We start from the raw sequence: 26,075 nt of genomic DNA, 5'->3' as shown, positions 1-26,075 counted from the left end.
CCTTGATCCTCTTGGAATTAGGTAATTAGATTCTTCAATACAGCACCTATTAAGTAAAGCTAGACTCTCCTCAAGTCAAATCCCACTCAACAAGCACCAATTGATAATAATCCACCAACAAAGCTTAGAGGTCAAGAAAAGAAAGCAAGAAACAAATAAAATTTGAAAACAGCACCACTTCAATTGGAATTAAAATTGTGACACAACTAGAAGGAGTTCAGAATGAAATGGACAAGCAAATAAAAATAGGCACTCAAATAATGGATGGCACACAAAAGGAACCTAAGGAATAACACTAGATTTGATGTAAAAACCAAAAATAGCACCACTGAAAAATATTGTGATCCGTAACTTCAAAGATTTATCTTGAGCTGGCTATTTTGTATTTGTTTCTGAAAATTTAAACACACTTAATTCAATTTCTGAAAAAACTTTTGGCGTTGGTTTCACTTAAATCACATGCTCCATTTAATTTTGATAATTTTTTTAAAATCAGTGCCCAAAACCGTCAGTTCCAGCGCCAGAATACACATTTTTCTTGTGTGATTTATCTTTTTTTTCTATTTCTTTTTTTCAACTAATTCTTTTTTTTTCTTTTGCTAGTACCTCAAACTAGTGAAATCCAGAGGCTCCGAATTTTCTTATGATGTATTTAATTTTCATAAAGCAAAACAGCCAAAACAGAATTGTGAAAAACAGAGGATTCTGAAATCTAAAATCAAAACAGAAAGATATACTTCAAAAACATAATGGAATTAGTGTAATGGAATTTGTGTGGATCTAACACACAAATATGAACTCAAAGTAAAAGAAAAATGCACCAAAGGATCAAAACAATATAGAAATCAGATTAAGCACTCAAATCAAAACAAGAAACAAATAATTCAAGAAAAGTACTACTAAGATTTGTTGACAAATTTTGGAATCACATGACTTGACAAAACTTATAGATTCAGAAAATAAAATGACTCAAACATATTAATATGAACCGAAAAGAATTTCAATCAAGACTCAAGCAACCTAAAAATCAAAAACAACAACCAATTCACCAAAGAATCCTACACAAAATTGCAAATAAGATGCTCAAGCACAAATTGAACAATTCTACCGATTGAAATGCTAAGAAGAGCATCCAACTCAAATTAAAAACGTAAAACAACAAGATAACTTGAATAAAAGATGAACAACTTAAAGAAAAGAAGAACTCAAGCAGAAAAATACAAAGAGATACTTATCTCTTGAAGACCATAGCTCTAGATACCAAATGATGGCATTGAGCTCTTCTCTTTTGTGGTTTTTAGGTGGTTTGCGGAAGCTTAGTGGTCTGTTGATGGATCAAGGCCCTCCTAGGCAGTGTGGCTTCCTTCGAGGTGCATGAGAGTAGGGAAATTGAGGGAGGTTCGGCCAGCCCCCTTTGGAAGGTGAAAGGATTGAAGATTAAGACCTAAATCTTAGGCAAGGGAGTAAAGTATGGCTCAAGTTTGGCAACATAACAATACTCAAATTAATCTTAAAATACATGAGGTTGGCTCCTCCTTTTATAGGCTAAGGAGGACTGTAAATGATGACCTAAATGATGAGCAAATGCAAGCCAAATGAAATGTAAAAGAGTAGCACATGGAGGCACATGGAGCACATGGCACATGGGTGCACATGGCCTTCTAACTTGCACATGGCCGGCCCTAGATTAGTGGGAAGGTTCTAGAAACCGTAGCTAATCTAGGTTAACTCCTCCTTAATCCTAATTTGCAGAATTTAAACAAAGTTTCACAAGGCTATGCTATTTACACCACAATTAAGACTAAGATACACTTTGTTGGGCCTTCTTGGACGTCAACCTTCTTGGATGTCAACTCTCTTAGACGCTCCTTGTGTGACCTAGACGCTTCTTGTGTCTCTTAGACGCTTCTTGTGGGTGCCCTCTATGCAAGGTTGGTCATAGACGCTCTCTTGGTTGCCTTTCATGCAAGGTTGGTCCTAGACGCTCTTTTGAGTGTTGGGGCCTCTTCCATCAAGACATCATCATCATCATAGGAATTCTTCAAGGACTTCTCAATTCTTATGGATATCATGAAGAAATCAAATGGAGGAGGCACCATAATCATGAAGAAAGGCGCCAACATGTGGCTAAGCCTTATTTGCCTTTTGTAAAATTACATAGTTTTAGTGGGGAGGGGGATCCTAATGTATATTTGGGGTGGGAAGCCAAAGTTGATCAAATTTTTCATGTACATGAGATCCTAGAAGACCAAAGGGTTAGACTAGCTTCTATAGAGTTCATGGACTATGCCATGCAATGGTGGCACAAAACTCTCATGGACATTAGGCTAAACAAGAGGTCGTCCGTGGTCTCTTGGAACGATTTAAAAGCATGTATGCGCACTAGATTTGTCCCTCCACACTTTAGGAAAGACCTTTTGTTGAAGCTCCAAAGGCTTCATCAAGGCACGCTTAGTGTGGATGATTATTTTAAAGAACTTGACACGCTTTTAATTAAAGTTGATATGAATGAAAGTGATGAAGCTAAAATGGCTAGATTTGTTAGTGGTCTTAGAAGGACATCCAAGATGTGGTAGAGCTTCATGAATATTCTTCTTTACAAACTTTGATTCACCTTGCCATTAAAGTAGAATCTCAAATTGCAAGGAAAAATTCTTTTAAAAAATCTCATAATGATGGCTTTTACCACTCATCTTGGACAAATAAACACAAATCTACTTCAACTTTTCCTTCCAATTTTAAAAAGGAGTCTAAACATTCACATTCTACTTCCAAATCTCTCACTAAATCTTCAAGTAAAAAATGCTTTAAATGTTTATGCTATGGTCATATCGCGGCCGATTGTCCAACCAAACGCACCATGATGGTTAAGGGGGATCAAATAGTTAGTGAACATTGTGATAACTCATCTAAATCTAATTCCCCTTCCCCTTCAAAAACCTTTAGTGATCATGATTGTGAAATACCTTGTGAAGGTGACTTATTGATGATAAGACGAATGTCGGGCACAATTCCGAAATCTTTGGATGATACCCAAAGAGAAAATATTTTCCACACCCGTTGTCTTATCAATAACAAGTTATGTTCCTTGATTAAGATGGGGGTAGTTGCACACTATCCCACTATCTCTCATACCATTTATAAGATGGGGGTAGTACAAGAGTTGTGGAGAAGTTAGACTTACCCACTATCTCTCATACCAAGCCTTATAAATTGCAATGGCTTAGTGCCGAAGGTGAAATCATGGGTAACAAACAAGTGCTCATTAACTTTGCAATAGGAAAGTATAAAGATGAGGTTTTATGTGATGTTGTGCCCATGGAAGCAACACATCTTCTTTTAGGAAGGCCTTGGCAATTTGATAGACATGTTTTACATGATGGCCTATCCAACACAATGTCTTTTTCCTTCCAAGGGCACAAGGTTACTTTAAAACCCCTTTCTCCTCAAGAGGTTCATGAGGACCAAATAAAAATGAAAATTAAAAGAGAAAATGAAAAAGCAAATGAAGTACAGGATAAAACGAGTCACAATACCTTTTCCACTATATCAATTTTATTGACTCATTCTACGCCTACAAGATATTCTTCTTCTTTGTCTTTTTCATTATCCAAGATTCCTACTTCCACACCATATTGGATAAAGAATGTTAAGGATGAATTTTTCATACCTCATATTTTTCCAAATAATATCATTCCTAAACAATCTTTTCCAACATGGTCTGTGTATAGCAAATCTTTTTCTGAACTCCTAATGTTTCAAAGTGCTAAGTCAAGTTTGCCTATTTCTTCTTGTATTCTCTTATCTAATTGCAAACTAACTTTGTTTTGTGCAGGAGTACTGAATTCGTGGACGAATTCTCTCCAACTTGGGGAGTATGATGACAATCAAAAATATGTTATTAATAGGAGGAATGGTCAATGACCAAAATACTTGAATTTCTTCTGAGGCCCAAGCCCAAAGCCCAAGTCCAACCAATAAGGGGCAAGGCCAAACATTAAATAAATTAGCATCATTGGGTGTCTCTATTTGTAATTTCTATTGTGTAGTTTTTAGTAGAACTTTAAAAAGGAGGTGTAGATATTAAATAAGGGGTATTAATGTACAAAACAAAGTCACATCTTTCATGTGACTTAAGGAGTTGGTGTAGGAGTAGTTTAGGAGGTGCCAAAATAGAAAATAAGTCACATCTTCCTCATGACTCTAGATTTAGGCGCTAAATTTAATTTTGAAATAGGAGGGAATTTTGAATTTGTTTCACTTTCATTTCAGCCCTCTAAAGCTATAAATAGAGGTTTGGTGTGAGACTATACTCAATTTGTGAGTGTTTGGTGTGAGATTTGTTCTCCTCTTCTTGTCTCATCTTGTGATGCATTGGGAGCATTCAAGTGGCGACAAACCAACACTTATCTTGGATCATCACCTCCAAGTGGCGTGTCCGTTCCCAAGCCATGCTACAACCACATAAGTTTCATCTTCTTTCATCTTCCATAGTCATTTCAATCGGTAGTTTTGATTCTATGCCTTGTTCTTCAATTTCAATTGATTCTTTTATTTCAATTTATGTTTCATTCGGTAGCTTTTGTTCTTCATCAATTTTGTTCGGTTAAATGTGTGTTTCTTTGAATTCTGTTTGATAATCTTGTTCCAATTGTTGTTCACAAGGAAATAACACTCTTATTTGAGTTTGGTTCATCATTTTGAAAGGCTTTGTGTCCATTGATAATTCCTTAAGCTTTCTTGAGTTCAATTCTGTTTTAGCATTCTGTTTTGATGATGTTAATTTCGTTTTTAGTGTTTTAGCATTCATTTGTTCCTTGCATTGTTGTCTTCCTTCAAATATATTGTTGTGTTCAAGTGTTGAAAGTGTCTATGCTTGTATCAACTCACATCACACTCTCTCTCCCCTCCCCCACCATAATCCAAAGAGAGCATAAAAGTTATTGCTACCACGTTAGCTGATACAACTATAAAGTATGTATTGGATAATAGTATGTATACATCACCTGGACACAAACGTCCTGAAAATAAATATATCAAAATACAACACAAAATAAAAACTCATTTACTATCATATTTGTAACTATGCTCATTTTCAACGCTACCTGTAGAAGAATTTATTCTCGCACCAAGCAAATCATAATAAAAGTATAAACCAAACAAATCATCATAAAAGTATACAACAAACATTAGAATGAGTTAATTAAACTAAATATAAAATAATACATATTATCATCCTTATTAATCACTATACTTACATCATCATTATCTACATGAGTAAAATTGAATTCACATTTAGTTACACATTTATTTAATGACTAGATATAACACATTTTTAAAAAAATTTAAAATCATGATAAAAATGTTTCAGTATAAACTAATACTACGCATATCCTTGACCAATAATATATTAAGTGGTTTATGTACCCAATATTAGGATGACACAAAACATATGTTATCAAGTCAAATGTATACTTCTTACCAAGTTGAATATACATCTAATACAAAACTAGATATGTAAATCTCATTTATTTTTTTACCACTCAAAGTCTTGTTTATATGACCAAACAATAGTGATATTGGGATATCTCTATTAACGCGAAATTTGTGTTTACCATTGTTACCCAAAAGCACAACATCACCCAAAGTATACTTACATAATCCATCAAGGCTATGCAACCCACCCAATCATGATCCATCAAAAGTAAAATCTTATATACATATATATCACTCCATATGCAGGTATATAAGTGATTCAACATAATCTATCATGCACGAAGGACCACCAAAAATGACATATATCATACACACAACATGTAATGCATCTCAATATTAGTTATATATCAATCCAAAACAATTATAATTGAATCTCACCTTTTATTCATAAAGCACATCCATAAACATGTATTAAAACATTGAAAAAACATCACATCATCACCATATAAAAATATTAGTGTTTGAGCACTCATAATCATAAACTAGATGACAACCATTTCGCTTAAGCCACATATCTATCACTTGAGCCAAAATATAACTCAAGAGCAACACCCTCCAAGATCCCTTCTCACTCCAAGTTGTAGTCACTTGAGCAACCACCACGTTTTTTAAAGAAATCTAACAAGTTCCACAAGAAGTCTTCACTATAAGATGTTTGAACACCCAACCAACACTTAGTGTTCAATCGACACTCGAGAGCCCAAGACACATCATGCATTGACACTTGTTGAAAACATGTGTACACCACCATTGTCATGCTTTGTTGGAAATTAATTTGATAATTGGAAATGAAACTGAAAATCTCTTATTAGAAAAATTGTATCGATACAATACAAGCAATGCTATTTATAACTATAAAAAACAGAATGAATTAAAACATTCTGATAACAGAAATATCTAGCTTTAAGTTTTGGATAGTTAGAGTTAACAACCTAACTCTTTTATTTAGCTTATTCCAACACTCTTCCTTAAGCTAAATTTTGCAACACTTCTAACTCCTAACCACTCTCTTAGTTCTTCAAATCTGTCTAGTCTAAGTGGTTTGGTGAAAATATTAGCCACTTTCTCCTTGGTGTTGCAATGTTTCACTGCTAACTTTCCTTTTCCAACTTGTTCCCTTAAGAAATGGAACTTGGTCTCTATGTGTTTACTCCTCTCATGTGAGATTGGATTCTTTGCAAGGTTGATGGCTGATTGGTGTCCACACAAAGTTTCACAGGCTTCACATGATCCAGCTTCAAATCATCAAGCACAAACTCAAGCCAAACACATTGACAAGCTGCCTCTGCTGCAGCTATATACTCTGCCTCACAAGATGAGAGAGCAACTACAATTTGCTTCTTAGAACACCAAGAAATTGATGCTTTCAGATATTTGAAAAAAATATCCATAGGTGCTCTTCTTTCCCACTTTACCACCACACCAATCAGAATCACTCCAAGCCTCCAAACAGTCTTCAAATTCATTCAAGCTTACTGGAAACAATAGGTCATACCCTGTTGTTTCCTTAATATACCTCAATATGCGCTTTGTTGTTGCCATATGAGAGACTCTTGGATTACACGTGAATCTTCTTATTAGTCCAAACGCATAACTTATGCCAGGCCTGCTGTAGCAAATGAACTTCAAACTTCCAACAATCTGTTTAAACAAAGTACTATCTACTGCATTCTCCTCCAAGGTTTCTATCAGTTTCAAATTTCTAGCAGCAGGCACCCTAGTTCAATTGCATTGATCCATACTGAATCTATTAAGAACTTCATTAATGTCTTTCCTTTTATATAGGATAATACCTTGACATGTGTATACAAATTCCATTCCCAGAAAATAGTTAAGCATTCCAAAATTTGTCATTTCAAAAGTAGCCTTCAATCTATTTTTGAACTGCTCAATCTCTACCATTGAGCTCCTTGTGATTAACAGATCATCCACATATAGACATACATAGATCAGGCTTAGACTTTCTAACTCTTTTACATACACTCAATATTCTACTGAACACTTTGTGAAGCCTAGCTTAAGCATAAATGAATCTATCAGTTTATTCCACCCTCTAGGAGCTTGTTTGAGTCCATAAAGTGCCTTTTTTGAGTTTGAACACTTTGTGTCTAGCATTCTTTACTTCAAAACCTAGTGGCTGAGTCACATAGACCTCCTCTTCTAGAATACCATTAAAGAATGCATATTTACCATCCATTTGACAAATTTTCCAGTTTTTAGAACTGGCCACAACAATCACCAATCTAATGGTTTTCAATCTGGCCATTGGTGCATAGACTTAAGTGTAGTCTATTCCATGTTTCTGCAGAAAACCCTTAGCTACTAATCTGGCTTTATGCTTCGTTATGCTACCATCAGACTTGAGTTTTATCTTGAAAACTCATTTAACATAAATTGGTCTTTTTGGAAAAGCCACTAATTCCCAGGTTTCATTTATCTCAAGTGATTCCAGCTCTTCAATCATGGCACTCTTCTTCTCCTTGATCAGTGATCAAATTATCACTGTAAATTTCATGACTTGTTAATCTAGAATAGGGAAATCTTTGCCTTTGTGATCTTCTAGATTTTGGCTCAATTGTATTTTCATGTTCTTCATCTTGTTGTTGCCCACTGTCTTCTAAAACACAATGAATTTGTTTTACATATTTGCTCCAATTCCAAGATGCATTCTCATCTACAACAACATCTCTGCTGGTGAGAATTTGCTGGTTTACTGGGTTGAACAACTTGTATGCACCTATTGGATGATATCCAAATAGGATAAGAGCTTCACTCTTATCTTCCAACTTCTTCCTCTTCTCATCTGGAATGTGCCAAACACAAAGAACCAAATATTTTCAAGTGACTAATAGTTGGTTTAAGTCCAGACCAAATTGTTTCTAGTACAGCTGCCTCCAATTTTTTTGTAGGACACCTATTGAATATATAGGCAGCAATAGTGACAGCCTCTCCCCAAAAGCTATGAGGCAGACCCTTTCCTTTGAGTATGCACCTTGCCATATCAAGCAAAGTTCTATTTCTTCTCTCTGCAATTCCATTATGATGTGGAGTGTAAGGAGCTGTAACTGCATGTTCAATTCCTTTTGCAACACAAAATTCATCCAGCTCTTTGGAATTGAATTCTACACCTCCATCATTTATTAAAATTGTTAAGGCATAGCCTGATTGCCTTTCAACCTTAGCACAAAATTTTACAAATCTTTCAAACACCTCACATTTCTCCTTTAATAGGTAAATCCAGATTTTTCTGGTGAATTCATCCACAAAAGTAAGAAAATACCTATTACCTCCAAGTGAGTTGCTATTTAAAGGGCCACATACATCTGAATATACAACCTCCAAAGGCTTCTTTGCTCTTTGCAGTCCAGAGTTCTTGAAATTCTTTCTTGATTGCTTTCCAAATAGGCAACCTTCACATGTCTTATGAGATAGGTTGATTAGTGGCAGCCCTATGACCATTTGTTTACTGCTTAGCCGGTTCAAACTCTTGAAATTCAAATGGCCGAATCTGTAGTGCCACAAAAGATTTGTTTCCTCCTTATCCCCAATTGAAGACAAACATTGTGCAGTTGATGTATTAAGGTTAGTCTTAAAAGGTCTATTTTTAGACAAAGGTGCCTTAAGAACTAATCTTGATTTTTGCTCATAGATCTTGATGGAATTCTGCTCCATTGACATTTTGAATCCCTTTTCCAGTAGTTGGCCTAAGCTGAGAATATTATTCTTCATTGATGGCACGTATAGGACATCATTGATGCAGCCAGCTCTTCCATCTTTACAAGTGAATCTAACCTTGCCAATTCCTTAGGCGGAAATTATACTATTATTTGCAAATCTCATACTATTTTTTACATTAGAATCAAAATCAATAATCAACTCCCTATTGCCAGTCATATGATTGGAACGGTCTGTGTCTAAGTACCAACTTGAAGCATCTTCATCCCGATTTGTAGTGGCCATCAATAACTCTTGATTTAAATTAGAATCTTCATCTTCTTGAGCTATATGTGCTTCATCTTTCTTGGATAATTTTCCAATGTTGTTACTGTGATCAACTCCTCAACATTCAGCTGCAAAATGACCATACTTACCACAATTGTAACACTGCAGTTTTCTTTTATTGTGGAATTTCTTGGATCCATGATCTTGACTCCCTCTGCCAACAACCAACTTCTACCTCTGCACACTGTTTTGACTCTGGGTCTGATTGCTTGAACCAGGCCAGTCACTTGATGTACCTCGTCTTGCTCTTGCTCTTCCTTTATTTTTCCATCCATTCCTTCCTCTGCCTCAGCGAGCAGTTTGTGCCTAGAAAACTTGCTCTACTACTTTTTCTTAAAAGTAACCACTACTTATGTGCTTCAAGGGAATTTTTGACTTCTTTTACTCTCATTGCATCTAGATCCTTGGATTCTTCAATTGCCATGACAATGTGATCAAAAGCAGGAGTCAAAGTTCTAAGAATCTTCTCAACCACCTTTGAATCAGGCAACTGTTCATCACAACCTCGCATGGAATTTTCAATTGCTTGTATTTTACCGAAATAATCACACAGTAATTCTTGATTAATCATGGACAACATTTCAAATTGTCTTTTGAGTGAATGTAGTCTCACCTTCTTAACCCTACCAACATTTTCATAGGTTTGTTCCAGTATGTCCCAAATATGCTTAGCAGATTCAACTTTTGAGATCTTTTGGAAAATGGCAGTTTATACACACTGATGCAGCAACATCCGTGCCTTGCAGTCAATCTTTTTATTTTCTTTTAACTGTTGCTCAGACTTTTTCTTCTGCTCCTCAGTTTCAAGTTTGGTTGAATCTTGAAACCCAATCTTGACAGCTTCTTCCAATTCTTGAAAACCAAGAATGACTTCCATCTTTACAATCCAATCATCATAATCTTTTCCATCAAACACCGGAAGACTCCCTAGAACCACACCGAATGCAGCCATGACAGTTATCACCTGCAGCAGTCAACCTCCAATTCTTGGCTTGCAAAACAACAAATCCTCCTCTACTCAATATTCCAGCAACAGTCTTACCCTCATTTCCAGGAAACCACACAAGTCCCCTCCCTATGTTCTTGATACCACTCTGTTGGGAGTTAATTTAATAATTGGAAATGAAACTGTAAATCTTTTATTAGAAAAACTGTACTGATACAATACAAGCAATGCTATTTATAACTGTAAAAAACATAATGAATTAAAATATTTTGATAACATAAATATCTAGCTTTAAGTTTTGGATAGTTAGAGTTAACAACCTAACTCTTTTATTTAACTTATTCCAACGGTGTTTCTAACTCTTTTATTTAACTTATTCCAACAGTGTTTAAAAATCATTTGAGGCATCAACTATATTGCTTGAGTGTCATTTGCGGGACTTAAATGACATGCTTCCAAATGAGCAAAAACCATCTTGACATTTTCTCACTTGAATTACAAATCTTCACTTAAATTATACATCACATCACTTAAGTGACTAAAATGTGACCCGATTGACCTAAGACTATTAATACAATTAATGTACATCGTTTAAGTCTCACCTAAACAATTATATATCACTTTAATGGTATCCAACACAACAATATAGCCTTAAAAACAACCCCACCAACCCAAAACAAACATTTTCTCAATTTTTTCTATATTCATATATTCAATTTTATTACTCTTCTGGTTTAATTTAGTACACATCCATTAAAGAAATTTATCATTACATTTACTCTAAAATACGAATAATCAATGTAACAATTACAATGTAGTGCTTTAGTTACAGAAATAAAAGTATAATTGAAAAACATTACAGATAGTATTTTAAATCAGTACAATAACTATAAACTAAATTGCTAAAAGAACTATAATTTTAGATTAGGAGTCTCGGACTTATTCCTTTAAGTCTGAGACATCACTATTAATGTTTTCAATGCTTTGCCTAATGAAAAACTGTCATGCTTTTTTGTGTTTTGCAACAAAAGTAAGGCAAATCCATATAAAAAATAATATTTACAAAATAAAAGGTATAAAATAAAATTTATACTAACTCTCATCCAAAATTCTAAGTTTTTCATTTTCTCTGACTTTTCTTAGTAACCCTCTTTTCTTACTAATAAACATGTACGTAAATTCATTAAATATGAAATTAAATACCAATGTTGTAATCGTTGTTTACAACATCATAAAAGAAAAAAACAACACTTATAATTTTCAAAAAGGTATGTTTTTGATAAAATTCTCTGTAATAAAAAAAAGAAAAATATATTTTATTCAAAATTAAAATTAGTTTATACATAAATTAATTTATAAAACAAACTCTGTTGTGATTTTATTATTTTTTTAATTTATACAAAAGAGATTTATTGAAGGAAAGAATAGAAAGCACTATACTTTAATATGAGTATTGAGGATGTTACTGTTTGATATGGGCCACACTCATAGGTAATCTTGGGCTATTTGGATAGTGCAGAGGTAACAAATCCTACACATAGGAATGGACATAAACATGGTGTCAACGCTTCTTTCGACAAAGCCTCTCTTCCAATTTCATTGTTCTGTTCCATTACCATTTTGGTTTTGGAACAAAACCCGCGTCCTACTCGCACGCCATTACGGTTACCTTCGTCGTCATTCATCACTCTCTAACACAAATATGGCCCAGGAAGAAGGGGTGGTCTCTTTGCAGGAATGGCAGGGTTGGGGCACCACCTCCCCACTCCCCACCATGGTGGCCCAAATCGTCCACGATTTGAAGGGGCTTGAACAAGACTTGGATGCCCACATGAGTTTTGGCGGCAATGGTGGAAAGTTACAGGTACGGGGACCCATCATCGTGTTTATGTGCTCTCAAGTTTCGGTTTTTAATAATTGGGTTTTCGGATGCTCAGGGGAGTTTTAGAATACAAGAAGATAAGAAACACCGTGCCACGTATCAGGCTTTGGCTGATTCGGAGAAGAAGCTTCAATTTTATTCGGCCAGACAGATAGCTTGTCGCATTCTAGGTAGCAGGGGTTACCTTTGTCAGAAGGTTTGTTCATTCTTAAATGGAATGTAGAAAAATATCAAGCAAATTTCTGACATTGAAATCTGTTTTTCACATTAGTCCCTGTCATTAGCTCGATATGGATGAACTATAATGATAGTAAGTCATAATACAATTGAAGGAGTAAAAATGATACTAAGCTGTTCATATCAGAGGTGAGAATGACAATGATCTTAAATTCAGGAATTTATTTGTCATTTTTTCTAGTTTCAAGAACTACCATGGTAGTTCCCACTATTTATTGACTATAATGGAGATTTATTCTTCTTAAAATGACTTAAGTTTCAGGTAGATGTATTTGCTGGATGATGGTGAATATGTTTTGCTTTTTAATTTTTGGTTTTCAAATTTTGTAGTGCTGGCTTCCCATGGAGGATTGTATGTGTTCAGAAGTCACATCCTGCTCGCTCTTCCCGGGAATAAGATTTTGGCTGTATATGCATCCCAAGGTTTAGATGTTACTTGTATTACTTGAAAGTTGTTCATTTTGGGGTTTTATCTGTTTCTCATAATGCATATACATTTTGGCCGTCAAATGTAGGATTTCTTGAGACAAAACAACACTGGAAAGATTTTGTGGCAGGTGTTTGGGGTTGATGCAGCGTCTTTGTGCCTTTATGGCATTCCTGAACACGAGGAAATCATGTGGAATTCCTTTAAAGTGGCAGGTCTCTCAGTTTATGTAAATTGACAGTGAATGTAGTTGTTGTTGATTGGTATAGTCTGATTTTGCTTCATACTCTAGGATCTATGTTTCTACAATAATTTAGGAAATATAATACTTTATACCAGATTTCGTTAGGGACAAATGGTTGCATTTCTTCATTTCAAACAGCATCTTCTGATGGTAGTAATTTTTAACTGGTTGCCTGGTATCATTTTAAATACCGGTTCATGATTTAAGTTAATACTGTTGTTATGTTAATGTGTATGCTGTGTGTCTTTTAATATTTGAACCTGCTGCTCATTTTGTACTCAGTTGCTTTGGCTGTGGACTGTTCTTATTTCAGGAAAAAGTAAGGTGTGTTGCCTTTATCCCAACAAGAGTGCAGTTCTAAAGTCAGTTCAAAATGTGTTTGATCAGGAACCAGTTACAAGTGATGAAGTTGCACCGTCAGAGGTTTTCTTTAAGCATTATAATGATTGATATACCTTGTTGATTAACAATTAATGCTAATGACTTTGTCTATGCTGAAGATTAGGCATTCGAATATAAAGCAATATGCACTTTTTAATTCTGGTCCACTACTTTCCTTGTTTTGTTATTTAATCTTAATTTGTTTAATACTGGTTCAGTTCACCAATGTTATTGGAAACAAAAAGGTATTTTTATTGAATATTCTCCTACCTTGGATAAGTAGAGTCCAAAGTGTATTACTTAACAATTGAAGTTTTCTGGAATTTGAGAGCCTGACTAATTAATTATTTTGAGGTTTTAAGCTCTGAATCATATCTCTAGGTGTGGGTAAAGTTACAAATTTTAAATGGATTATGACACTGAAGTGACAACTTATAAATTACAAGTGACCTTTAGCTCTAAAGAGAATGTCTTTTTTATTTTGTGCAAATCAATGCCACATGTAAAATAAATATCATAATGCTGCTTATAACATTTTAATATAGGTTTCCTGTTTTATATTTAGTGCAATTGGATAATCATTTTCTTTTGACTATGAAACAGTTGAAAGTAGAAACAACCCAGCATTTTATTTTGATTGATGGGACATGGAGCAATTCAGCAGCAATGTTTAGGCGCCTTCAGGTACTTCTGGATGGTTTTCTTCCTTTTCTTTATTTGTATCTTTTCATAGTTTGATTCTAGTAGAAATGTACAAATTAATCTGCTCGTAATTGTTGGGTGCTAAGACAGGATAAAATCTCATTATATGATGGAACGCTCTAATTTTCTGGACTTCTAGTCCTCTTCTTATACATAGTGCTTCTGGTATCCTCTCTGTCCTATTGGCGCTAGGCGCATGTGATGCTAAGAAAGTAAATATAGTAAACTATTTAAAATGTTCCTCTGTTACAAGTTCAAGTTGTTAAAGGTGGAAGAAAATGGAAAACTTCAACTTAATCCAACAGTGCTGACACAAGCTACCTGTTTCTGATCAGATACTTGTCCTTTTTGATGAGCAGAATACAGCAATTGTATCATTAGAATTTCTTATGCCAGGAAAAGATCACCTCTAGAGCTACAATATTATGATGCCCCCTTTCTTTTTGATATGTGATTAGGCCAGAGATGTACATAATATTATGTAATACTTTGTATTATTATGCCTTTTCACCTTAGGATGATAATGTCCATGTGGCAAACTATACTGCAATTAATCATAATATGGAATTTCACTGAAGGATGAGTTTCTCTTATAGATTCAATATACCGATGCTGTCTATTAAGAGATTTTTATCTGAGATGTAACCTTAAAGATAGAAACATGAATGAGGCGCCAATGCACCAGAGTTAATATATTTTTTCTTGGGTAGACAACGATGTGGAACAATCAAGAAGAATAGTCTGTCGTATTTTATGATGACTCAAATGGATCATCGAAAATAAGTTTTTAAATTTGTCTTAAAGCAACATCTATAATTTTTCTATTCTAGTTTGTAACTTTGCTTGAAATTTTGTTTCCAACAGGATAAAGCAAAGTTAGTTTGGGGGGATGAGGACCTTCCTTGTATATCCCTAAACCCTGGTGCTTCTGCTATGCATAAACTTAGGTGAGTAAGGAAATGAAATTAAGATTAGACAACTATGTTGCAAAATATGTTCTTGCTCTCTTTTTTATCGACCCTATGCTTTGTTTAATGTAACTTATGTTCATCCCTTGTGTTTCAAGGGCAGACCACAACCATCTTGGGATCGTACATGCACAGCAGCAGCTGCTGCTGGCCTGCTCTCAGAGCTTCAACTTCTTCCACAGTTTAGCTCCATTGAATTGGATAAACAGGAAGAAGCAGTAGAACATGCTTTAACAGTCCTATTAGATGCTCTCACAAAGAGACGGGTTCGCATGGGAAGGTCCATAACAAGAAAAGTGAGGCAAACCAACATCCGATAGAGACATCTAACCAATATTGTTCTGACAACGTATGCAGTAAGCATGTTGCCATTTTTGGAAATTAGAATATTCTCAACACTGTACATATAAGCTCAATGGGAAATTATGGCTTTTAGTTATGTAGTCAACAATTTCCAACTTCACTGAGAAAGGTTTCAAGTCTTAAATTTCAGTCATTCCATTTAAAAACATTTGGATGGAAATGTACCTTTTTTTGGTTGAAAAAATAGAAATGTAGTGTCCATGGTTTGAATCTATCATTGCCTTAAGACTATTGTTGGATCGGATGGAGGGTAATGGATCATAACGGTGTTATGTTCCACTGTTTGGTTTTGTGAAATGAGAATAAAGCATAATGTAAACTAATGGGGTTATTCCTTTCTACTTTTTTTATTTATTTCATTTCTCTTTCTTCCCAATGCCAAAGAAATTTGTTGGAATTGGAATTTTTGTTGGATTCAATCTTAACAATCAATGGAACAAATGTTTTTATTCTGTTTTGTTCCATTTTATTCCATCTTCCTATTCCATCAATCGTAAACATAGTCTAAGGTTGACTCTACGAGAGAGTTTATTGACTTTCTATACCAGTGATAAAAATAACAATATTGATTCTGGATTTTTTTGGGAATGGTCAAATCTTAAGTGCATTAATCTATGATATGCTGTCTATAAAGAAAATAGAAATTTAATAAAATATTTATTTCGGGTTTCAAATAATATCTGGTGCAGTAATTGGCAGACCCAAAACTCGCAACTTTTTTTTAATTTTCACCACTAAATTGCATATTTTCAAGTATTAATTTTTTAAAATAGATTTCTCCGATGAACAAGAAATAAAGTAATTGAAGTGCCAACAAAGGCTGCATAGTTAGTAGATAGATAGATTCTTTGAACATATTGAGATTCAACTTTTAGCCCTATGCATAGAAAAGGATTTGTTGGAGAGATCAAAGGTAATCTCTGCACAGAAAGAAATGATTTATTTGATTTTGGTTATAGAGAAATTCTATTATTTTCTCTTTCCCCCAAGTATTATTTTTCTTTGTATTTTAAAAAAAAAGCTTAATCATTCATATGGTTTCCTCTGATTCGCTTGATAATAATGTAAAACATGCCTGGAATCTAATTGATTCTTAAGAACAGTCAACTATGGAAAACCAGTTCTGTTAAGAAAAAAAGAATGAGGTTCTTCTCAAATTGTGAGTAAAGAAAAGAGTCAAAGGTTTGAAACAAGAATGAGCATATACTTTGGTTTAAAGTTTGAACAGCTTAGGAGCAACGCATGCCTGTATTATTAAAGGGGAGTCCAAGAGAAGTGTCGAATGGCTGAATGAGAACAATAACATTTCTACTATAGCCCGGTCAAGGTTTGGTTTGATGTGAGCCTTCTAGACACACAATGAAACTTCTGTTTTTATTTTAAGTTTTAACACTAAAAGTTGACTTAAATATATTTTTGTTCTCAAATATGAGATTGATTTTTATCTTTAAAACTCTAATATAATTGTAAAACAGTATCAATAATACTTTTTTATATAATAAACGGATAATTGTATAAAGAAAATAATTATTGAAATAGATTATTGACACATACTAAAATAAATTGTAGTACCACGTTATAAACACTAATAATGCAGAAGGAACCTAGAGACAATTATTGAATTAACAAATACAATATAATATCAGATTAACAGCAACCTTTTTAAGGTTAATAATGATGATCCAAAAGCTGCTGATGCACATACAGCACTCCAAGTGAGCAAATTGAAAGAGTGGGGTTTGCACTAAGAACATTGGTGTGTAAAATATTCATCTCAGTTTGATGTTTATCATCTTTCCCTTAACTTGAGGACCAAAGCACAATTTTAAACTGTCTCCCATAGATAGGGATAAACAAAAAAAGTGGCAGGTACAATTCATTCAATCATTGACTAAGCTCAAGAAACAAATAAATAAGCAAAGGATTGACCGAAGAACACGAAATAGTTGTAAAGAATAACAAGAAGAAGAAACGAATTATTGAGAGCTACTGATGGCTATTGCTTCGTGTTGATCCCCGTTCAATTGGGGTTGCCACGTTCAAACTTTTCGGTTCTGACGGTCAGAGATTGTATACCATAAATGAAATTTACTAATAAATTTAAAACTTTACTTGTACTTTTAAACCTAATTTAAGGCTGAGAGAGTTGTCTATGTGTTGAAGCATATATCATTAAAACATAAATATTCATAGTTGATTTCTGAATTTTCTAAACTAATCATTCGTTCCTTGAAGAGGCACTTATTGTTTCTAATATAGTTTTATAATTGAATATATTGTTTATGTCCTTTGGAAAAAATTTGCAATCTTTAACATTTACCTTTAAAGGAGCTACAATTAAGAAGTGGGACCATGATTTGCTTCCCTTCTATTATGGTTAATACAAAATAATAATGAACATAATTGTTCAATCAAAATCTAAGATATTATATGCATTTTGAAAATTATGGAATGAATAATGTGTTGCAGTGAATGATTATTAAAGGTGTAGATAGCAGAGGGTAAAGAGGAAAGTTGGAAACCGAAAGAAAATGAAAAGATGAAAAGAATAATAGTGGGTGGCTTCGTGTACCTATGTTTGTGGAGATATGATCTGAATCCACACACAAAGACACAGACACTGCATTCGATAAGGTCAAGTTGTGCACTTGCTCTAAGGCCTAGCGTAGTGACAAATGCTGTATCCTCTTCCTTGGGTTGTTCAAGAATTCAAACCATGCTTTTTGGTAGTGGAGAGAGAATTCACATTTTGAAAGTTGCGTTGGAATTAATCAACAAAATGCTTGCTTTACCTCTAAAGGAATTATTTATATATTTTTACTCCCTCTGTTTTAGTTTTGTCATAATTTCTCATGACAACATGATACAAAAGATCAGAGATTCAGAAGAAACTGGGCATTGGTTTCATCATGACTGTGACATTCAGAAATTTTGACAGACACTATAGCTGCTTTGCCCTACACGAGCGGTGATGAAGTAGTAAAATACCATAAATTGTTGTATGTCTTTTACCCACAAATTGCAAGATATTATATATTCATTTCTGAAAGAATATTCCATACACCCCCACCAGGGATAACATCATTCACCCATCACATCAAAGAGAAGAGTACACTCCAGAAAATTTCCAAACAAATCTTACATTAACTTGGGGACAAATTTCCATATGTTGAACATGATAAAACGATAACTCGTAAAAATCCAATTAACCACACACCAATATCTCCGATTCGTTGCTTTGCAAATTAAAGCAACACGATTCCTCCTTCACCCATCTTCGATTGTTTATTTCCTTCATCAAAACGGAGCTAAACAAAAACGAAAGAAAAAATGCACACCCAATTGGATTTTTTCTTCTATAATGATAATAGATTAAACCAATAACACTGGTAAATACTTGGACAAATTTCTCTTGTGGCTTGCAAGAGGCCACCACATTATTTAAAAATTGGGAATAAAAAAAACCTAAAAGCTTTAACTTTTTTCATTTTCCAGAGAGGACAACGAGGTATAATAATAATTCCGTAACATTACAAAATTTTTCTCTCTAATGCTCCTAAAAGAGAAAAAGAAGAAAAAAGAAGTTAATTTTTTTTTCTCACAGATGAATTGTTCACTAAAGGGCATAGCTGACGAAGGAAAGGGACGAGGAAGAAGCAAAGAGGCCCAATTGAACGAGAAATTGAAAACCTATATCCTCATCTATGAGCAGTTACGAGGGTTTCAATGAAACGCAAGCCATCAAATCTGGGAGCAAATTTCTCCGTGGAAGAAGATGATGAACTCTGCGCGGAAGCGTTCTCGCGGGTTCTCCTATCATCCTGCAAAAAAAAAAAATCAGGTTCAGACACCAAACGCAGAAAAGTACTTTTATTCAGAAAATAATAATCTAATCTCATTTTGGGCTGCGGCGAAACGTTTTGGAAACCTGATGTGAGGAGGAGGACAGGGAGGCGGCGGTGGCGGAGGCGGCAGCGACGGAGGCGGCGAGGATGCCGGATTTCTTCATGGAGAGTGTGGGTGGTGGAAGGGGAAGAAGAATCTAGATGGGAATTTAGGGAAAATGGTGACTGCAGAAAGATAAAGAAAAAATGGATTTTTGGTATTTTTGAAGAGGATTTGACGGCATATATATAGGGAAAGTCTCCAAGATGCTTGTGGTGGTAATAATTAGAATTATTTTTATTATTATTTTTATTTCTATTTATAATTTCTAATAATAATATTGTTTATTGTTATTATGCGGCAAATATACCTTGTTCTCGTTTTTTGTTTTTCTTTCTCCGAAATTACGTATTTGCCCTTTCTTCTTCCTACATCTTCTGTTTTTCTTTACTTTTCGTTTAGTTCCTCCAAGTTTTCAACTTGGAAAACCGTGTTTCACATTTTTTTTTTGGAGAACTAGTCCACTTTTTTAGCTTTGTTTTTTTCCCTGGTTGTTTTCAAATAGCTTTTTAATAAAATAATTGAAGTTTTGTGCTCGTCAAAGAAGTGATTTTTTCAAATTAATTTTTATTTGTGTTGTTTTAAATATGTGTCTTGTGTTTATTTTGTACGTCACTTCTTTAAAAAGAGATGCATCACGTTAACCTCGTCTTTAATTGTAATTAATTTGAATGCATCAAGATTTTTACACAATTCACACAGCACAATTTTTGTATTTAAAATTAATCGTGTGACCTTTTAATTAAAAATAAATAAATGTATAACTTTTTTATTTTTTCTTTACAAAATCATTTATCTTTTTAATATGCATCATACTATATGTGTTTATGCTACTAATAATTAAAAAACTTCTCATTTAGTATATGAAAATTATTTTTTTATTTAACTCTTAATAATATTTTTAAATCACGGTAATAAAATTTACTATAATAGTTATAGATGGAAAAAATATATATTAAAAAAACTGAAAAGAAGCTATAAAACATAATGGAAAGAAACTCTAACTTAAATAGAATCAAATAGTAGTTGTCCACATTCTACATAGTAGGAGTTGGAAGTGTTCAGGATTCTGTATGATGAAATATTTTTATTTTAACATAACTTTAATATTCGAACATCATAATTTTTACGATTCTACTATAGTATATGTGTGTTGTTTATCTATTCACATATCTGATTCTAGTATAAAATAAAACACTTTTGTCTAATCAAAACTTGTTTAAATAAGTTTTTCATTTTTTTATCGAGTTTGTTTTATAAGAAGGATTGTAGGTTTAAGATAGCATCTTATAGATTTTTTAAGAAAGATAAATATTTATAGATTTTTTAAGAAAGATAAATATTTGTTAGTAAGAATATGATGGTATGATTAGATAGTTGATTGAAGAATTTTATATATAATTTAATTTTCATATAAGAGTATAAGAGAGGTGAAGTTGTGAGTTTAAGTTTGATTAAATAATATTTGAAAAGGGAAGAAAATCTAATTTTATTTGTGATAGTACCTTGTGGTAGAAGATTCAAAGTTTTGGATGTAACTTTGTCACAATAATCTATTTTATGTAGAGATGTTATTTCTTTATGAAAATTGTTAAACTTATATATGAAAATGCAAAAATATGTATTTTTTATATTATTGTTATATTAGCTATGATTTTGATATTGTAAAGGTTATTGGAAAATATTGATTTATATTTTAAATTATTTGTAGCTGAAATAGTTGTGCAAGTAGTTGATACAATTGGTTGGTTTGAGTTTGAATTTTAGTTTAAAAAGTTTTGATATATGTTAGATGTAAATATATATTGAGTTTTAGTATAGATAAGTTTTGTTTGATCAAATTAAGTTGAAATGGTTAGATGGAAATATATTTTTTGAATAAGTATTATAGTTGTTTTTTTTTGAAAAAATTGAAATTCTTTTAGCTCCTTTGAAAAAATTTGTGAAGTTTTTCTTAAAGGCAATTGTCCGCTCAAGAAAAAATTTGACAATTTTTATAATGTTGTTCTCACAATAATTTTTGAAATTATACTCTCAAATAAAATTATACGCTTAAATGAGATTTGAAATGAAATTTGAGTGATGTTGGGACAATTTTCATTCAAGTAAGACCAAGGAAACTTCTTTGATTTTGAAGTGTGTAATTAATTTATGTGTGAGTGTGTGTGCGCATGTGCATATGTGTGTGGGTGTGTGTAAGCGTGAGTGGATGTGTGCATGGTGGGTGGGTGGGTATGTGATTGCGCGAGCAAGCGTGCATGCAAGTACTTTTATGCATGCATACGGATGGGCGTGCACGCGTATGTACATGTGTGTGCATGTGTGAATGTACGTGTACATGTGTACTCGTGCGTGTGTTTGTGTGCCCATGCATGCACGTGTGTGGTGGAAGAGGGGGTTGGTGATTTTTTTTAATACACGTGTTCAATGTTTAATTAATGATATGATGTATAAAATGTATGGTTACTTATATAAATGTATATATTATTACATATAAGGTTTGATTACAAATTAGTGGTTTAAATAATCTTTTATGAGTATTGTTGGGATACCTACGGGGACAATGATAAATATAACACTCACATTAATAGAGGTATCTTGATTTCACTGATGATTATTCAAGTATTAGAACTTATGATATTGAGAAACTAAAAAAAAGACTTAAATTTAGTTTGGTAGCTAACTTGATAAGAGATATAATAAAAAATTTATAAGGACATTCTTTTAAAAAAACACTTGAATATTGTATACGATATGTTTATATTTATTTTATTTATATTTTAGTTTACAAATAATAAATACACGCTCTTGAGAGAGAGAAAAATATAGTCTTTTGATATTCTTTGAAGAATTGATTTTTTTAAAATATTTATAGAATTGTTTAAAGTCCTCTTATTTAAAAGTGGAGAAAGTAATTGTGATATCAAATTCAACAATCCAATTACGATTAATATAGAATTTGAAATGTTTATAAACTTGATAGTAGTAGAGTTATTATTTCTCAATTTACTTTTACCTACTCCAAACCTTGGTTATATATATATATATATATATATATATAATATATATATAATATATATATATATTATATATATATATTATATATATATATTAAAATAATATCAATTTCTTATTAATTGAAGCGAAATTAAAATAATAATAATAATGGTACATTGTAAAATGAGAACATTTAGAAAAAAACTACAATTATTACTTTTATTCTTTGAAAACAACAAAAATCAGTTTTTTCAAAAAATGTGCACCTCGTTTATCCAATCAATTTATCTTTATAGAGGAAACAAACATGTAATTCATTTTTTCATCAGCACTAGAGATTTGATAAAAAAAATTGTAAATAAAAAATGAAAAAATTGACATTTTCAACCTTATTATTTTGTTTCACCGGAAATTCATTAATCAGAAGTGGAAAATATCAATACGTCATATTTTAAAATTTCAAAGTTTAATTGTAATTCAGCGTATTAAATAAAGTAAGAAGAGAGAGATGAGGTGAGTAACGTATTAAGGGTAGAAAAATTAGGTTAGTTGTGGAAAGGGAGGGTAATATGGTAAAATAAATAGAAGTATTTAGTGGTGTTGCAGCGCTGAAAGACGTTGATATTTTTAGTAATGGATGAATCAACAGTGGACACGTTGGTGGCACTGTTGAAGCCAACCACGCATAACTGCTGGAGTAATATTTTGTTTCTTTCTGCTTTTGTGTGTGGCTTAGCATTCTTCAGTGCTAGATATTTTTTAATATTCATGAATATAATAATAATTAACGACGGAAATTTTTTTGATAAAAGATATATTCAAAGAAAATAAAGTTTGTCATAAAAAATGTTTTCTTAAAAATATTAAGGTACGTGAGATTCAATCCATTTTAAATAAGTTGATTTGAGTTTATACAAATAATTGAAAGTGATGTAGTCTAAGGATAAGCACAAAACTCTTCAAATTTTTTTTCCAAACTCTTTTTTTATTTATATTTTGAGGGAGGGAAATGAATCCTTTTTTGATTTTTGAGTTTAGTTTGCTTTATTATCCTTTGCTACATGTTGCAAGGAATATCTGTATCTTTCTTGAGCTATTTGGGTGATAAGACATATATGCTGCAACATCATCATTTAACTTTCTATTCTAAGGTCTCTAATAATATCTTCAAAGACCATTGATTAATGTTTATTAACTCATACATGTGCCTCCTTCATTTGTCCACCTTGGAGCCTTCCTTCATTATTATTATTATTGCACATCATCTTAGGATATCCTAACTCACCCTGCCAAAAATGGAATCTCCACCATTCAGTCAATGGAACAACATAATTGGACACTTTCCTTTTCACTTGAGACAACATAATAAGATTAATAGAGTAAAGAAAATTTGAACATTTTTTCAAAGGTTTTTGGTTTGGACTTGCTTACTTGGAACAGTCCATGCTATCAGAGATGGGAAAGCTGAGGGTGATGTTGCACATAAGAGGAAGATCTTGGATCTTGGAGGGCACTAATGGTGGTGTCATTCCCTTAACCATGACCTCAATGCACCAACAAATGGTCCTGGGGCCAATCCCATGAAGGGCTAATCTGTTAAGCTCCACCACATGTTGGCAGCATCTTCTTGAGGGCATGCTGAAATTTGGATCCCCCACAAGGAATTCCATGCAATAGGGAAAGTATTCAAATACAGGTCTACAAACAAAGAAAGGTGGGGCCACAACTTCTTCTGCCTTACCCATGTGTGATGCAGAAACCAGAGATAGTGCAAGTACTAGGATGTGAGCCATAGCCATTGTGCAGGACGAGGTTAATGTTTACATGTTTTTTATTAATTTATAATAACTAGACCCGCTGTTGAGCTGCTGTTATATCACAGAATTTCAGCAAAACACCATTTTGGTTGTAAAACTCCTTCACCTATTCAACTCCCACTGTATCACTGAATTGTACATAATTTGAATTTTAAACTAATATAATTGATGGATTCTATTATGATAACACTATGCATTCCCAAAGAATAAGCTAGTTTTGATTTTGGAAACACATTTGTCACCCCTAAAAATTCACTGAAATCAGACATGCCACATTTATGTTCCTTAAAATCTTCAAAACGGTTGAACTGTACACTTTCCACCAACAGAAGCAAAACTCATCTAAACTGTATTTTAACAGATCTAAAATTAAATATAAACTTTATATTTTTACAAGATTGATTTAGATTTAAAAGTATATAAAGTTATAAACACTTAACATCGAGTTATTTAACATTCACACCCAACCCAAGTCATGTCCTATTGTTTCACAATCCTTGTTAATGATTCTACTTGAAGTGTGAATAATTGAACGCAAGTAGGTTCATAGAATTTAAGAAAACAAAGATTTTTTGGATCTTCACTCACCAATATTTTTATATATATATTTTGGTCTTTCACTATCAGCTTTGTATAAAGGCTAAAAGATCATGTGACAGTAACCTCTTAACAACTGCATTATATGGGTTGTACACTACAGTGATGTGGATATGCTGGTGATGGTCGGTGCACTACATGCGATAACTTCAGAACAATTTCTCACCACAAAAACAAATAATATTTGTGTTAAAAAATAGTTTATTTATTATATTTGAACTATATAAAATGAAGGGTCATATTGCATTGGTGAAGTTGATAAGGAATTTATGATGAGATGATGAAGTGGTTCAGGTCAAAGAAACTAATCCGATAACTTGATACCCTAAAGATTAGTTTGGTATTATGATATTCAAGTTAGTTGATCCAACTAATAACTTTCCTTTAACACATTACATTACATTACATACGGAACTGCAATATGCTAAAGAATATCAGGTACATATTATTTATAAATGAACAAGATTCATGAATACAGACAACAAAATTTATTCTCTAATTAATCTGTAGGTTCTACAACCATAGCCTAATTTTCTATAGCATTTAGCATTAGCATGGAATTAAAATTAAAATTTAATCATTGATGAGACACAGGTTTAGATGGAGCTAGACACTGTAAAATACATCATATTCATCATTACTTGGTCAAGATAAAGGTAAAATTGTTACAGATAAAAATTGGTCCAGCAGAAAAAAAAAATAGACTCAGGTGAGTTCAATTTTCGTTGTAAATCTCAAATTAAACATTCTTTTTTATTTTAAAGTCTGTGTTGATCTTGATAACAAGTCTTGAAGACAAACTCACCTAAAATTTTAGTTACATAAAGAATAATTAAATAAGTTTCGTATTCTTGACGTATTTGTGTTTTCTTTTTAAATTGAATACTGAACAAATATTTACCTTTTTTAGTATTTTTTTTAAGATTCTTACTGTTTTAACTTTTTATTACGTACCGTGTTGACATGAGTTTGATATTGAATAGTCAAATTATATTTGTTGCCAATATGTTATAAATTTTAAATTGGGAAATTCACAAATAGCGACGTTTTATGTTGAGGTAAACGACCACG

The 26,075-nt window shown here is 32.9% G+C and overlaps 3 protein-coding genes across 4 annotated transcripts; 1 reads left to right on the top strand and 2 right to left on the bottom strand.

Annotated features, from left to right (window-relative positions):
- Positions 1 to 11,912: 11,912 nt before the first annotated feature.
- LOC137835458 (DTW domain-containing protein) lies at positions 11,913 to 15,862 on the top strand. Of its 2 annotated transcripts, none has more exons than XM_068643980.1 (8): positions 11,913 to 12,308; positions 12,382 to 12,522; positions 12,894 to 12,986; positions 13,079 to 13,205; positions 13,548 to 13,657; positions 14,219 to 14,299; positions 15,182 to 15,264; positions 15,389 to 15,862. In XM_068643980.1, exons 1-8 carry the CDS (start codon positions 11,988 to 11,990, stop codon positions 15,603 to 15,605), a joined length of 1,173 nt encoding a protein of 390 aa, XP_068500081.1. In that variant the 5' UTR covers positions 11,913 to 11,987; the 3' UTR covers positions 15,606 to 15,862. The 2 variants fall into 2 exon arrangements, with proteins under 2 accessions (XP_068500081.1, XP_068500082.1); XM_068643981.2 differs by having other exon boundaries at positions 11,938 to 12,308; positions 15,384 to 15,862.
- Positions 15,863 to 18,772: 2,910 nt separating this feature from the next.
- LOC137835459 (uncharacterized) lies at positions 18,773 to 19,759 on the bottom strand. The gene is made up of 2 exons (XM_068643982.2): positions 19,577 to 19,759; positions 18,773 to 19,469 (listed from the first exon to the last, which is right to left on the bottom strand). Exons 1-2 carry the CDS (start codon positions 19,655 to 19,657, stop codon positions 19,347 to 19,349), a joined length of 204 nt encoding a protein of 67 aa, XP_068500083.1. The 5' UTR covers positions 19,658 to 19,759; the 3' UTR covers positions 18,773 to 19,346.
- A 3,811-nt stretch (positions 19,760 to 23,570) lies between these two features.
- On the bottom strand, positions 23,571 to 24,418 carry LOC137834493 (non-specific lipid-transfer protein 13). The gene is made up of 2 exons (XM_068642526.2): positions 24,022 to 24,418; positions 23,571 to 23,876 (listed from the first exon to the last, which is right to left on the bottom strand). Exons 1-2 carry the CDS (start codon positions 24,387 to 24,389, stop codon positions 23,867 to 23,869), a joined length of 378 nt encoding a protein of 125 aa, XP_068498627.1. The 5' UTR covers positions 24,390 to 24,418; the 3' UTR covers positions 23,571 to 23,866.
- Between the last annotated feature and the right edge of the window lie 1,657 nt (positions 24,419 to 26,075).

Source organism: Phaseolus vulgaris, chromosome 5 (genome assembly GCF_051622355.1).
Source record: "Phaseolus vulgaris cultivar YP4 chromosome 5, ASM5162235v1, whole genome shotgun sequence".
NCBI classification, from domain to species: Eukaryota; Viridiplantae; Streptophyta; class Magnoliopsida; order Fabales; family Fabaceae; genus Phaseolus; species Phaseolus vulgaris.
The sequence above is the reverse complement of the archived record's forward strand: the minus strand, read 5'-3'. Positions and strand labels throughout refer to the sequence as shown.